Raw genomic sequence first — 15,772 nt, 5'->3', positions numbered from 1 at the left:
AGGGGTATTGACAGGGTAGATGCTGAGAGGTTGTTTCCCGTGGCTGGAGAGTCTACAACCAGGGGTCACAGTCTCAGGATAAGGGGTCGGCCATTCAAGACAGAGATGAGGAGGAATTTCTTCACTCAGAGGGTGGTGAATCTTTGGGATTCTCTGCCCCAGAGGGCTGTGGATGCTGAGTCTCTGAATATATTCAAGGCTGAGCTAGATAGATTTTTGGAGTCTGGGGGAATCAACGGATATGGAGATCGAGCGGGAAAGTGGAGTTGAGGTCGATGATCAGCCATGATCTTATTGAATGACAGAGCAGGCTCGAGGGGCCAAATGGCTGACTCCTGCTCCTATTTCTTATGTTCTTATGCAATAACACTCAAGCAACTCAACACCATCCAGGACAAAGCAGTCCACTTGATCGGGACCCCAACTACCACCTTAAACATCCTCCCATATCAGCGCACTGTGGCTGCAGTGTATGCCATCTACAGGATGCATGGCAGAAGGTCACCAAGGCTTCTTTGTCAGCACTTCCCCAACCCATGTCCTCCACCACTTAGAAGGATAAGGGGAGGAGGTACATGAGAACACCGTCACCTTCAGCCTCCGCTCCAAGTCACACACCCGACGTGGACAGGTATCGCTGTTCCTTCATCGCCGCTTGGGTCAAAATCCTGGAACATCCTACTTAACAGCATGGACTGCAGCGGTTCAAGAAGGCTCACCACCATAGAAAATATGATGATGCAAAGACATCGCACTGCAATTATATAGGGCCCTGGTGAGACCGCACCTGGAGTATTGAGTGCAGTTTTGGTCTCCTTAACTAAGGAAGGATTATACTTGCCATAGAGGGAGTGCAACGAAGGTTCACCAGACTGATTCCTGGGATGGGAGGATTGTCCAATGAGGAGAGATTGAGTAGACTAGGCCCATATTCTCTGTAGTTTTGAAGAATGAAAGGTGATCTCATTGAAACATACACAATTTTTACAGGGCTTGACAGGGTAGATGCAGGGAAGATGTTTCCTTATGGCTGGGGAGTCTAGAACCAGGCTCAGTATCAGGGGTCAGCCATTTAGGACTGAGATGAGGAGAAATTTCTTCACTCAGAGGGTGGTGAATCTTTGGAATTCTCTGCCCCAGAGGGCTGTGGAGGCTCAGTCATTGAGCATATTCAAGACAGAGATCAATAGATTTTTGACTACTAAGGGAATCGAGGGATATGGGGACAGTGCGGGTAAGTGGAGTTGAGGTAGAAGATCAGCCCTGATCTTATTGAATGGTGGAGCAGGCCCGAGGGGCCGAATGGCCGACTCCTGCTCCTAATTCTTATGTTCAAAGGCAATGAGGGATGGGCAATAAATGCCGGCCTTGCCAGCGACGCCCATATACCGAGAATGAATAGAGCTAAAAAAATAAACTTCCTTTTCATTTCTCTTGCTCTCGCTTGATCTTGCTTCCTCACAGCTCTCCTCATCTCTCTGTCTCTATGCATTCTTCTATTCCTATGTCTTTACCTCCCCAGTCATTGTCCTTCTCAGTCCTTCTTTCTGTCTCTTTTTGTCTTCCACCTGCATATTCGATGATTTTGTTTAACCATTTTCACACCAGTCATTGTACATTTAAGGTTTATTTTTACCATATGGACACACCTCTCGCAAGGCATACACCCAGCTGACATACAATACTCATTAATGTATTTCCCAAAATATTATCAATCCATTAGGGACAAATCTACAGATGCCATTAAAGAAGAAGCTTGAACAACTTCTTAAGAAAAAACCCATGTATATAAATTTTTATTTTAGGAAATGGATGGAGACAAGAGATTAAATTCACACCAGGAATGGTGCAATGTGTGACTGTTAGTGATCGTATACGTGGGAGGGGAAAGTTGTAGGATACAGAGGGCTGGCACCCTGGGGTTTAATTTCCATCTCGCTGTGCCAAGTTTCCTTGGCTCTTCAACTGTACCTAACCCCTTTGGTTTAAAAATAACGCAATGAAACTCTGGTTCGAAGCCATTATAAAGTAATTTACTCAGCGCGCCAGATTGCATCTCCAGGGTGAATACGGTGTAAGTGTACCTATGAGTCTGAGACTCAGCAAAGACCACAGTTTAAATTGGGCTGAGCGGAATTCCGTCTCCTCATACACACGGCCTTGCCCTCGGAGATTCACATTGCACTCAGATTATTAACCCCGCTGAAGTCTGGGCGACTCCTGCTGAGGGCCGGGTGCAGATTAGCTTGGGATCGGGTCCAGGCCGGCTACTCTCTTACAAAGAATTTGTGTGAATGTGTGTGGATACCTTATCATGTATCGTGAAAACTACATGATAAGAACGGAGCTTTATTTGTTTTTGGGATGCAGATGACACAGGCAAGTCTGCAATTATGGCCCGTCCTGACTGATTCTGTTTGTGTGTCAGCCGTGGCTTAGTGGGCAGCACTCTCGCCTCTGAGTCAGACGGTTGCGGGTTCAAGTCCCACTCCAGGGACTTCAGCACATAAATCTAGCTGACTCTCCCAGTGCAGTGCTGAGGGAGTGCTACACTCTCAGAGGTGCCCTCATTCGGATGAGACGTTAAACTGAGGCCCCATCTGCTCGCTCAGGTGGATGGAAAATATCCCATGGGCACCATTCCAAAAAGAGCAGTGGCGTTATCCCTGGTGTCCTGCCCAATACTTCCCACTCAAACAAATTATCTGCTCATTTATCTGTTTGCTGTGTACAAATTCATCATAGGCAGTTCCTCAGAATCGAGGAGAACTTGCTTCCACTCCCAAAGTGAGTTCTTTGATGGCTGAACAGTCCGATACGAGAGCCACAGACCCTGTTACAGGTGGGACGAGTTTGCCGCGTGCTCCTTCCGCTGCCTGCACTTGGCCTCTTCACGCTCTTTGCGTTGAGACTCGAAGAACTCAACGCCCTCCCAGATGCACTTTCTCCACCTCGGGCGGTCTTCGGCCAGGGTCTCCCAGGTGTCAGTGGTGATGTCGCACTTTACCAGGGAAGCTTTGAGGGTGTCCTTGTAACGTTTCCGCTGCCCACCTTTAGCTCGTTTACCATGAAGGAGCTCCGCATAAAGCATTTTCTTAGGGAGTCTCGTGTCTGGCATGCGAACTATGTGGCCTGCCCAGCGAAGCTGATCGAGTGTGGTCAGTGCTCCAATACTGGGGATGTTAGCCTGGGCGAGGATACTGATGTTGGTGCACCTGTCCTCCCAGGGGATTTGCAGGATCTTGCAGAGACATCATTGGTGATATATCTCCAGCGACTTGAGGTGCCTTCTATACATCGTCCATGCCTCAGATCCATACAGGAGGGCGGGTATTACTACAGTCCTGTAGACCATGAGCTTGGTGGCAGATTTGAGGGCCTGGTCTTCGAACACTCTTTTCTTCAGACGCCCGAAGGCTGCGCTGGTGCACTGGAGGCAATGGTGAATCTCCGCATCAATGTCTGCCTTTGTTGATAAGAGGCTCCCGAGGTATGGGAAATGGTCCACGTTGCAATTTGGCTGTGTTTCCCACAATGACTACACTTAATTTGCTGTAAAATGCTTTGGGATGTCTGGTGGTTATGAAAGGCGCTACAGAAATGCAAGTCTTTCTTTTCTTTTGTAACTGAGTGGCTTGCTAGGTCACTTCAAAGAACCGATTAAAGTCACATATAGGCCAAATTGGGAAGAGTTGGAAAATTCTCCTCCGTAGCCCTGTAGGTTACAGCACTTCAAGTGCACATCCAAGTCCTTTTTAAATGTGGTGAGGGTTTCTGCCTCTACCACCCTTTCAGGCAGTGAGTTCCAGACCCCCACCACCCTCTGGACAAAATTTTTTTTTCCTCATCTCCCCTCTAATTCTTCTACCAACTACTTTAAATCTATGCCCCCTGGTTGTTGACCCCTCTGCTAAGGGTAACAGATCCTTCCTATCCACACTATCTAGGCCCCTCATAATTTTATACACTTCAATTAAATCTCCCCTCAGCCTCCTTTGTTTCAAGGAAAACTATCCCAGCCTATCCAATCTTTCCTCGTAGCTAAAATTTTCCAGTCCTGGCAACATCCTCATAAATCTCCTCTGCACCCACTCCAGTGCAATCACATTCTTCCTGTAATGTGGTGACCAGAACTGCACACAGTACTCCAGCTGTGGCCTAACTAGTGTTGTAAGTGGCAAGTGCAAAAACAAACATTGCAGTAACCTCAGGAATAGCTTTATCACCAGAAGGGTCTCTGCCAAAAGTACACTCTCTTTTGTGGTCCCAACAAAGCCCAAATGAGAATGTTGCCAGGACTGGGAAACTTTAGCTGTGAGGAAAGATTGGATCGGCTGGGGTTGTTTTCCTTGGAACAGAGGAGGCTGAGGGGAGAGTTAAATGAAGTGTATAAAATTATGAGAGACCTAGATACAGTGGACAGGAAGGACCTATTTCCCTTAGCAGAGGTGTCAACAACCAGGGGGCACAGATTTAAAGTAGTTGGTAGAAGGGTTAGAGGGGAGATGAGGAAACGTTTCTTCACCCAGAGGGTGGTGGGGGTCTGGAACTCACTGCCTGAAAGGGTGGTAGAGGCAGAAACCCTCACCACATTTAAAAAGTACTTGGATGTGCACCTGAAGTGCCGTAACCTACAGGGCTACGGACCGAGAGCTGGAAAGTGGGATTAGGCTGGATAGCTCTTTTACATACAGCACGGACACGATGGGCCGAAATGGCCTCCTTCTGTGTCTTAATCTTTCTATGATTCTGTGAGATGGCCACAGCACTCAGAGGGTTAGACATAATACTGAATATTGCACACTAGATTTTTCTTCAGTCTTACACGGCCGTGTATGATTACATAGTTTGCAGTTATTAATTATTCCAATGATTAACATGTCTGCCCTAGATCCATACGTGAAGATCCACCTCATGCAGAATGGCAAGAGGCTGAAGAAAAAGAAGACTACCATTAAAAAGAACACTTTGAATCCTTACTACAACGAGTCGTTCAGCTTTGAAGTCCCCTTTGAGCAGATCCAGGTATGGTCAGGTGCTTAAGTTCACTTGCAAAAAGCCCAGCCAGATTTCACCTGTGTGCCGTCTGCCATCAGAATACCAACTACAGCTGGAGGACAGATTCACACACAAGTTTGAAAACTTCAGACAAGTTTTGTGTCCACTGTGTCCATATGGACATTGTTCACGAAGTTGATTCCTGGGATGAAGGGGTTGTCTTATGAGGAATGGTTGAGCAGATTGGGCCTATACTCATTGCAGTTTAGAAGAATGGGAGGTGATCTTATTGAAACATATAAGATACTGAGGGGGCTTGACAGGGTAGATGCAGAGAGGGGGAATCCAGAATTAGGGTGCATAGTTTAAGAATAGGCTCTTTTAGAACTGAGATGAGGAGGAATTTCTTCTCTCAAAGAGTTGTACATCTGTGGAATTCTCTGCCCCAGAGAGCTGTGGAGGCTGGGTCATTGAATATATTTAAGGGGGAGATAGACAGATTTCTGATCGATAAGGGAGTGAAGGGTTATGGGGAGTGGGCAGGGAATGTTTTCCCTCGTGGGGGAATCTAGAACTAGGGGGCATAGTTTCAGAATAAGGGATCGCCCATTTAAGACGGAGATGAGGAGGAATTTCTTCTCTCAGAGGGTCGTGAATTATTGGAATTCTCTGCCTCAGAGAGCTGTGGAGGCTGGGTCATTGAATATATTTAAGGTGGCGATAAACAGATTTTTGATCTACAGGGGAGTCAAGGGTTATGGGGAGCGGGCAGGAAAATGGAGTAGAGGCCAAGATCAGATCAGCTATGATCTTATTGAATGGCGGAGCAGGCTCGAGAGACAGAATGGCCTACTCCTGCTCCTATTTCTTATGTTCTAATGTATAATATTGACGGAAAAGCCTTGAGACGAAAGCTTGTAGTTCTGAACCATCCCTTGTATAAAAGCAGATCTTTCATTTTACTGAGTTTCCATGGTAACTGCTTAGGCCAACAATCCCTTCCTACTCACCTTCATTTAAAAGCATTTCGAAAATAGACACGTTTTTTGAAATTCTCCAACAATGTCTTCATTGTATAGATTGCGATATTTCTGTTGTCACCCTCATTTCTGGCTGCTGTTTTGGAAGCAACAACAGCCACGTGTATTTATATAGCGCCTTTAATGTCTCAAGGTGCTTCATAGGAGTATTATGAGATATTTAATTTGACACCAAGCCGCATAAGGATAAATTAGGGCAGGTGACCAAAAGCTTGGACAAAGAGACAGGTTTTAAGGAGCGTCTTGAAGGAAGGGAGAGAGGTAGAGAGGCGGAGAGGTTTAGGGAGGGAGTTCCAGAGCTTGGGGTCTAGGCAACAGAAGGCACGGCCACCGATGGTTGAGCGATTATAATCAGGGATGCTCATGAGGGCAGAATTAGAGGAGCGCAGATATCTCGGGGGGTTGTGGGGCAGGAGGAGATTACAGAGATAGGGAGGGGGCGAGGTCATGGAGGGATTTGAAAATAAGGATGAGAATTTTGAAATCGAGGCATTGCTTAACCAGAAGCCAATGTAGGTCAGCGAGCACAGGGGGTGATGGGTGAGCGGGACTTGGTGCGAATTAGGACATGGTCAGTCGAGTTTTGAATTACCTCAAGTTCGCGTAGGGTAGAATGTGGGAGGCCAGCTAGGAGTGCGTTGGAATAGTCAAGTCCAGAGGTAACAAAGGCATGGATGAGGGTTTCAGCAGCGGATGAGCTGAGGTAAGGGCGGTGACGGGCGATATTACGGAGATGGAAGTAGGCGGTCTTAGTTATGCTGCGGGTATGTGGCCGGAAGCTCCTTTCAGGGTCAAATATAACACCAAGGATGTGAACAGTCTGGTTCAGCCTCAGACAGGAGTTGGGGAGAGGGATGGAGTCAATGACTAGGAAGGAAAGAGAGGCGGAGAGGTTTAGGAAGGGAGTTCCAGAGCTTGGGGCCCAGTCAACAGAAGGCACGGCCACCGATGGTTGAGCGATTATAATCAGGGATGCTCAAGAAGGCAGAATTAGAGCAGGAACTAAAAGGGGGTTCACTGGCTGACAAGTCAACAATCCCTGACAATCCCATTCTGATCATTTGTTTTGGGTTGTATTTGTCCGGGTATGTTCCAAAGGTATCCTCAAGTCTGCCAGAGGTTGCGACACCAATTGCTCATCATCATAGGCAGTCCCTCGGCATCAAGGAAGACTTGCTTCTACTCTTTAGCATGAGTTCTTAGGTGGCTGAGCAGTCCAATACAAGAACCATAGTCTCTGTCACAGGTGGGACAGATAATCGTTGAGGGAAAGGGTGGGTGGGACTGGTTTGCCGCATGCTCCTTCCGCTGCCTGCGCTTGATTTCTGCATGCTCTCGGTGACGATACTCGAGGTGCTCAGCGCCCTCCCGAATGCACTTCCTCCACTTAGGGCGGTCTTTGGCCAAGGACTCCCAGGTGTCAGTGGGGATGTCGCACTTTATCAGGGAGGCTTTGAGGGTGTCCTTGTAACGTTTCCTCTGCCCGCCTTTGGCTCATTTGCCGTGAAGGAGTTCTGAGTAGAGCGTTTGCTTTGGGAGTCTCGTGTCGGGCATGCGGACAATGTGGCCCGCCCAGCGGAGCTGATCGAGTGTGGTCAGTGCTTCAGTGATGGGGATGTTGGCCTGGTCGAGGACGCTAATGTTGGTGCGTCTGTCCTCCAGGGGATTTGCAGGATCCTGCGGAGATAATGCTGGTGGTATTTCTCCAGCGACTTGAGGTGTCTACTGTACATGGTCCATGTCTCTGAGCCATACAGGAGGGCGGGTATTACCACGGCCTTGTAGACCATGAGCTTGGTGACAGTTTTGAGGGACTGATCTTCAAACACTCTTTACAAGCTGCAGCATAACAAAAATCCTTCCCCTTCCTTTGTGGCACTCAACAATAAAGATTTTCCACTGATCTTTATCTCCGTTTTGTCAGCAAGAGGTGTGCCTGTAAATCTCATTAATATTCTGCTGGATTTATACTTGAATGCGCTCACATTCATGAGTAACAGGTAGGGAAATAATTTGCATTCACACCGCTATTGTGATTCTATTTTACAAAAAAACTCTCACCCCACCTTATTGAATTAACTCGTTACAATTGCACAGTGTGTAATCTTTACCCTGTTGAATCAACAGGGATTATGTGCAGTGAGAATCGTTATTCTGCTGAATAAACAGCAGCACTGTACAAATTGCAATGTGTAACCCACACTCTGCTGAATAAACAACACACAGCTTGTATTTATATAGCGCCTTTAACATAGTAAAACATCCCAAGGCATTTTATAGGAGTATTATAAGACAAAAAATGTCTTATGATGGGTGAGCGGGACTTGGTGCGAGTTAGGATACGGGCTGCCGAGTTTTGGATCACCTCTAGTTTACGCAGGATAGAATGTGGGAGGCCAACCAGGAGTGTGTCGGAATAGTCAAGTCTGGAGGTAACAAAGGCATGGATGAGGGCTTTAGCAGCGGATGAGCTGAGGCAAGGGTGGAGATGGGCGATGTTACGGAGGTGGAAATTGGCGGTCTTAGTTATGACGCAGATATGGGACTGGAGGCTCGGTTCAGGGTCAAATATGAGACCAAGGTTGCGAACAGTGTGGTTCTTCCTCAGATAGGAGTAGTTGGGGAAAGGGATGCAGTCAGTGGCTGGGGAAAGGAGATCTCTACAGGGACTCAACCGTAACACAGTGAGCTGCTCCTCTGCTGCTGAATAAACAGCAATTCTGCATAATTATACAGTGTGTCACCCCGCTGAATAAATAGCAACTCGGTACAGTTATACACTTAGAAACCCTTATCCTGCTGAATAAGCAGTAACTCTGCCCTGTTAGAATCATAGAATCATTACAGCTCAGAAAGACCCGTGCCGGCTCTCTGCAAGAGCACTTCAGCCAGTCCCACTCCCCCGTCCTAGAAGATTGGGAAAATTTTAAACGACAGCAAAGAATGACTAAGAAAGCAATAAAGAAAGGAAAGATAGATTACGAAAGTAAACTTGCACAAAACATAAAAGCTTTTACCGATATATAAAACGGAAAAGAGTGACGAAAGTATATGTTGGTCCCTTAGAAGATGAGAAGAAGGATTTAATAATGGGAAATGTGAAAATGGCTGAGACCTTAAACAATTATTTTGCTTCGGTCTTCACAGTGGAAGACACAAAAACCATGTCAAAAATTGCTGGTCATGGGAATGTGGGAAGGGAGGACCTTGAGATAATCACTATCACTCGGGAGGTAGTGCTGGACAGGCTAATGGGACTCAGGTAGACAAGTCCCCTGGTCCTGATGAAATGCATCCTAGGGTATTAAAAGAGATGGCGGAAATTATAGCAGATGCATTCGTTATAATCTACCAAAATTCTCTGGACTCTGGGGAGGTACCATCGGATTGGAAAGCAGCTAATGTAACGCCTCTGTTTAAAAAAGGGGGCAGACAAAAGGCAGGTAACTATAGGCAGGTTGGTTTAACATCTGTAGTGGAGAAAATGCTTGAAGCTATCATTAAGGAAGAAATAGCAGGACATCTAGATAGGAATAGTGCAATCAAGCAGACACAACATGGATTCATGAAGGGGAAATCACGTTTAACTAATTTACTGGAATTCTTTGAGCATGGTGGATAAAGGTGTACCGATGGATGTGGTGTATTTAGATTTCCAAAAGGCATTCGCTAAGGTGCCACACAAAAGGTTACTGCAGAAGATAAAGGTACGCGGAGTCAGAGGAAATGTATTAGCATGGATAGAGAATTGGCTGGCTAACAGAAAGCGGAGAGTCGGGATAAATGGGTCCTTTTCGGGTTGGAAATCGATGGTTAGTGGTGTGCCACAGGGATCGGTGCTGGGACCACAACTGTTTACAATATACATAGATGACCTGGAAGAGGGGACAGAGTGTAGTGTAACAAAATTTGCAGATGACACAAAGATTAGTGGGAAAGTGGGTTGTGTAGAGGACACAGAGAGGCTGCAAAGAGATTTAGATAGGTTAAGCGAATGGGCTAAGGTTTGGCAGATGAAATACAATGTCGGACAATGTGAGGTCATCAACCTTGGAAAAAAAAACTGTAAAAGGGAATATTATTTGAATGGGGAGAAATTACAATATGCTGCGGTGCAGAGGGACCTGGGGGTCCTTGTGCATGAATCCCAAAAAGTTAGTTTGCAGGTGCAGCAGGTAATCAGGAAGGCGAATGGAATGTTGGCCTTCATTGTGAGAGGGATGGAGTACAAAAGTAGGGAGGTCCTGCTGCAACTGTACAGGGTATTGGTGAGGCCGCACCTGGAGTACTGCGTGCAGTTTTGGTCATTTACTTAAGGAAGGATACACTAGCTTTGGAGGGGGTACAGAGACGATTCACCAGGCTGATTGAGTAGACTGGGTCTTTACTCGTTGGAGTTCAGAAGGATGAGGGGTGATCTTATAGAAACATTTAAAATAATGAAAGGGATAGACAAGATAGAGGCAGAGAGGTTGTTTCCACTGGTCGGGGAGACTAGAACTAGGGGGACAGCCTCAAAATACGGGGGAGCCAATTTAAAACCGGGTTGAGAAGGAATTTCTTCTCCCAGAGGGTTGTGAATCTGTGGAATTCTCTGCCCAGTGAAGTAGTTGAGGCTAGCTCATTGAATGTATTTAAATCACAGATAGATAGATTTTTAACCAATAAGGGAATTAAGGGTTATGGGGAGCGGGCGGGTAAGTGGAGCTGTGTCCACGGCCAGATCAGCCATGATCTTGTTGAATGGCGGAGCAGGCTCAAGGGGCTAGATGGCCTACTCCTGTTCCTAATTCTTATGTTCTTATGTTCTTTCCCTGTGGCCCTGCAAATTTTTTTCCTTTGGGTAATTATCCGACTCCCTTTTAAATGCTGTGATTGAGTCTGCCTCCACCACCCTCTCAGGCAGCGCATTCCAGATCCTAACCACTCGCTGCGTAAAAAAGTTTTCCCTCATGTCGTCTTTGGTTCTTCTGCCAATCGCCTTAAATCTGTGTCCTCTGGTTTTTGACCCTTCCACCAATGGGAACAGTTTCTCTCGATCTACTCTGTCCAGACCCCTCATGATTTTGGACACCTCGATCAAATCTCCTCTCAATCTTCTCTGCTCCAAGGAGAACAACCCCGGCTTCTCCAGTCTATCCACGTCACTGAAGTCCCTCATCCCTGGAACCATTCTCGTAAATCTCTTCTGCACCCTCTCTAAGGCCTTCACATCCTTCCTAAAGTGTGGTGCCCAGAATTGGACACAATACTCCAGTTGGGGCCGAACCAGTGTTTTATACAGGTCCATCATAATTTCTTTGCTTTTCCACACTATGCCTCTATTTATGAAGATTGGTATCCCATATGCTTTTTTAACCGCTTTCTCAACCTGTCCTGCCACTTTCAACGATTTGTGCACATATGCCCCCATCTCTCTCTGTTCATGCACCCCCACACAATGAAGAACTCCCACGCTGCCAAATGAGCAGGAATTCTGCAAAGCAGGTTACTTTTACTCTTCTGAATAAACAGGAACTGCTCACAGTTACAGCGTGTACCCCGAATAAATAAACAAGGACAGTAACTCAGACTTGAGCTTACGCCCTGCTGAATCTGAGTCGAGAAATTACAGTCCATCGTGGGCACAGAATTGACATAATTTGGGTTGCGGGGAGGACCGAGGAGCACAATCGGGTTGCTCCTTTCTGGCTGGGTTCTGGAATTCCAATATGGGATCGGGGGCTTCCTCCTCCTGCTCTCGCTCCCTATTGTGACAGAAAGATTGATTGCCCTTCGGAAACCAGCTCATCCTAACGGGATCTGGTCAACATTCCTCCCGAGGCTGAACCAGACTGTTCACAACCTGGGTGTCATATATGAGCCTGAAATTAGCTTTCGATCACATATCCGCAGCATAACTAAGACCGCCTATTTCCACCTGCGTAACATCGCCCGTCTCCGCCCTTGCCTCAGCTCATCCGCTGCTGAAACCCTCATCCACGCCTTTGTTACCTCTAGACTTGACTATTCCAATGCACTCCTGGCTGGTCTCCCACATTCTCCCCTCCGTAAACTAGAGGTGATCGAAAACTCGACTGTCCAGTGTCCTAACTCGCACCGAGTCCCGCTCACCCATCACCCCCTGTGCTCGCTGCCCCGTGTCCTAACTCGCACAGAGTCCCGCTCACCCATCACCCCCTGTGCTCGCTGCCCCGTGTCCTAACTCGCACCGAGTCCCGCTCACCCATCACCCCCTGTGCTCGCTGCCCTGTGTCCTAACTCGCACCGAGTCCCACTCACCCATCACCCCCTGTGCTCACTGCCCTGTGTCCTAACTCGCACCGAGTCCCGCTCACCCATCACCCCCTGTGCTCGCTGCCCCGTGTCCTAACTCGCACCGAGTCCCGCTCACCCATCACCCCCTGTGCTCGCTGGCCTACATTGGCTCCCGGTTAAGCAACGCCTCGATTTCAAAATTCTCATCCCTGTTTTCAAATCCCTCCATGGTCCTCGCCCCTCCCTATCTCTGTAATCTCCTCCTGCCCCACAACCCCCCGAGATGTCTGCACTCCTCCAATTCTGCCCACTTGAGCATCCCTGATTATAATCACTCCACCATCGGTGGCCGTGCCTTCTGTTGTCTGGGCCCCAAGCTCTGGAACTCCCTCCCTAAACCTCTCCACCTCTCTACGTGTCTTTCCTCCTTCAAGACGCTCCTTAAAACCGACCTCTTTGACCAAGCGTTTGGTCACCTGCCCTAACTTCTCCTCATGCGGTTCGGTGTCAAATGTTTTATCTGATAATACTCCTGTGAAGTACCTTGGGACGTTTCACTGCGTTAAAGGCGCTATATAAATATAAGTTGTTGTTATTTGGGGCATTTTAGTCGGAATGGCCCCATTATGGAGAGCGGCAAGCTGCTACTTTTGGTATCCCACTGCCCTGGAAGCACCAGAAATATCACAGGCACCTCTCCCGATTATGCCAATAGCCCCGTCCCCAGGATTTGGCCCCGGCAGATGGGCAGGCGAGACATCCCACCCCACTGCGCTTCTGGCGGCACAGCACAGGGACCAGAATCTCTCGGCTTGCAGCCCCCCCACTTGAGTATAGCAAGCTGTGTCTTCCCTTTGTTATTTGTCAGTGTCAAGCATGGCTCAGTGGGCAGCACTCTTCGCCTCTGAGTCAGAAGGTTGTGGGTTCAATTCCCACTCCAGGGACTTGAGCACAAAAATCTAGGCTTGCCACTCGCAGCGCAGTGCTGTTGGAGTGCCACACTGTTGGAGGTGCTGTCTTTTGGATGAGACATTAAAACCGAGGCTCTCTCAGGTGGATGTAAAAAATCCCGGCACTATTTCGAAGAGCAGGGGAGTTATTCCAATATTTATCCCTCAATCAACATCACTAAAACAGTTTATCTGCTCATTACCACATTGCTGTTTGTGGGAGCTTGCTGTGTGCAATTTGACTGCTGCGTTTCCCACATTACAACAGTGATGACACTTCAAAAAGTACTTCATTGGCTGTAAAGCGCTTTGAGACGTCCGGGGCCCCAGCTGTTTACACTGTACATTAATGATTTAGACGAGGGGATTAAATGTAGTATCTCCAAATTTGCAGATGACACTAAGTTGGGTGGCAGTGTGAGCTGCAAGGAGGATTCTATGAGGCTGCAGAGCGACTTGGATAGGTTAGGTGAGTGGGCAAATGCATGGCAGATGAAGTATAATGTGGATAAATGTGAGGTTATCCACTTTGGTGGTAAAAACAGAGAGACAGACTATTATCTGAATGGTGACAGATTAGGAAAAGGGGAGGTGCAAAGAGACCTGGGTGTCATGGTACATCAGTCATTGAAGGTTGGCATGCAGGTACAGCAGGCGGTTAAGAAAGCAAATGGCATGTTGGCCTTCATAGCGAGGGGATTTGAGTACAAGGGCAGGGAGGTGTTGCTACAATTGTACAGGGCCTTGGTGAGGCCACACCTGGAGTATTGTGTACAGTTTTGGTCTCCTAACCTGAGGAAGGACATTCTTGCTATTGAGGGAGTGCAGCGAAGGTTCACCAGACTGATTCCCGGGATGGCGGGACTGACCTATCAAGAAAGACTGGATCAACTGGGCTTGTATTCACTGGAGTTCAGAAGAATGAGAGGGGACCTCATAGAAACGTTTAAAATTCTGACGGGGTTAGATGCAGGAAGAATGTTCCCAATGTTGGGGAAGTCCAGAACCAGGGGACACAGTCTAAGGATAAGGGGGAAGCCATTTAGGACCGAGATGAGGAGGAATTTCTTCACCCAGAGAGTGGCGAACCTGTGGAATTCTCTACCACAGAAAGTTGTTGAGGCCAATTCACTAAATATATTCAAAAAGGAGTTAGATGAAGTCCTTACTACTAGGAGAATCAAGGGGTATGGTGAGAAAGCAGGAATGGGGTACTGAAGTTGCATGTTCAGCCATGAACTCATTGAATGGCGGTGCAGGCTAGAAGGGCCGAATGGCCTACTCCTGCACCTATTTTCTATGTTTCTATGTTTCTATGAAAGGCGCTATCTAAATGCAAAACTTTTTTTTTTATGCGCAGGAACAATTTTCACTTTTTCTTTTAACCTGTTCATCTTGCAGAAAGTGCAGGTGGTCATCACCGTCCTGGACTACGACAAACTGGGAAAGAACGAAGCCATTGGCAAGTGTTTTGTGGGACGCAACGCCACCGGCGCTGAGCTTCGACACTGGTCCGACATGCTGGCCAACCCGAGGCGGCCTATCGCGCAGTGGCACACCCTCCAGCCCGAAGAAGAGGTCGACATCGCGCTGGGAATCAAGACGTCATGATATCGCACTCGGGGCTGTTAGGAGTTGCAGTAGTTGAATAAGCTTTGAACAGCCGTTTGTTTTTCTGTGGCTATTTGTAAAATATTATCACAAACCAGTTGTTGACGAACCTACACATGTACCTGTTTCGGGATGTCACAGTGTGTTCAGAATAACCTTGAATAAGCCCAGGTGTTGCTCTATTTTTCCAGCAGTCTGTGCCCAATGATTATATTCAAGGGACTGTTTTTATTCCAGACCTGGTTGTATTGTTATTTCCGTTATCTGATTGTGTAGCGTTGTGCCTGTAGTGTAAGAAAAATGCTGGAAAGAAAGAGAGCAGGAACAGCGGGCAGGGGGGCGGAGGAGGATAAAAGGTTGACAAAGAAAAAAGAAAACAAAAAATGAATGCAGAGTAAAAGAGATGGAAGGAAGAAAACAGAAAGAGAAAAGGGGGAAAGGACTGTACACCGACCCCTAACAACGTGATCAGAGAATGCAGTGAACAGGCAGAATTCTATTTTGTGAACAGAAGTTTGATCTGTTGAATAAAACTTAAATTATTGTTCCTCGTGCTTCTGTGACTGGTGGTAGTAATTGGAACCAGCTTCTGGATGCCCATCTCTCGTCCAAGCGATAACAATATGCTTACATATTGTGGCTCAGTGGGCAGCACTGGCGCCTCTGAGTCAAAAGGTTGTGGGTTCAAGTCTCACTCCAGGGACTTGAGTACAAAAATCTCAGGCTGGCACTCCCAGTGCAGTGCTGAGGGAGTGCCGCACTGCCGGAGGTGCTGTCATTCAAATGAGACATTAAACCAAGGCCTGTCTGTCATCTCGGGTGGACGTAAAAGATCCCACGGCCACTATTTCAAAGAAGACCAGGGGAGGTGTCCTGGGGCCAATATTTATCCCTCAATCGACATCACTAATACAG

The 15,772-nt window shown here is 47.4% G+C and overlaps 1 protein-coding gene across 10 annotated transcripts in view; it reads left to right on the top strand.

Moving 5' to 3' along the window:
• The window catches only part of LOC139230043 (synaptotagmin-1-like), a 383,490-nt gene extending 368,086 nt beyond the window's left edge, over positions 1 to 15,404 (top strand). For all 10 annotated transcript variants that reach the window (XM_070861801.1, XM_070861805.1, XM_070861808.1 and 7 more), the window contains 2 exons: positions 4,892 to 5,025; positions 14,648 to 15,404. In XM_070861801.1, coding sequence (XP_070717902.1) covers positions 4,892 to 5,025; positions 14,648 to 14,857 — 344 coding nt within the window. In that variant the 3' untranslated portion in view covers positions 14,858 to 15,404. The remainder of the gene's footprint in view (positions 1 to 4,891; positions 5,026 to 14,647) is intronic.
• Positions 15,405 to 15,772: the final 368 nt, after the last annotated feature.

This window comes from Pristiophorus japonicus, chromosome 19 (assembly GCF_044704955.1).
Source record: "Pristiophorus japonicus isolate sPriJap1 chromosome 19, sPriJap1.hap1, whole genome shotgun sequence".
Lineage (NCBI taxonomy): Eukaryota > Metazoa > Chordata > Chondrichthyes > Pristiophoridae > Pristiophorus > Pristiophorus japonicus.
The sequence above is the reverse complement of the archived record's forward strand: the minus strand, read 5'-3'. Positions and strand labels throughout refer to the sequence as shown.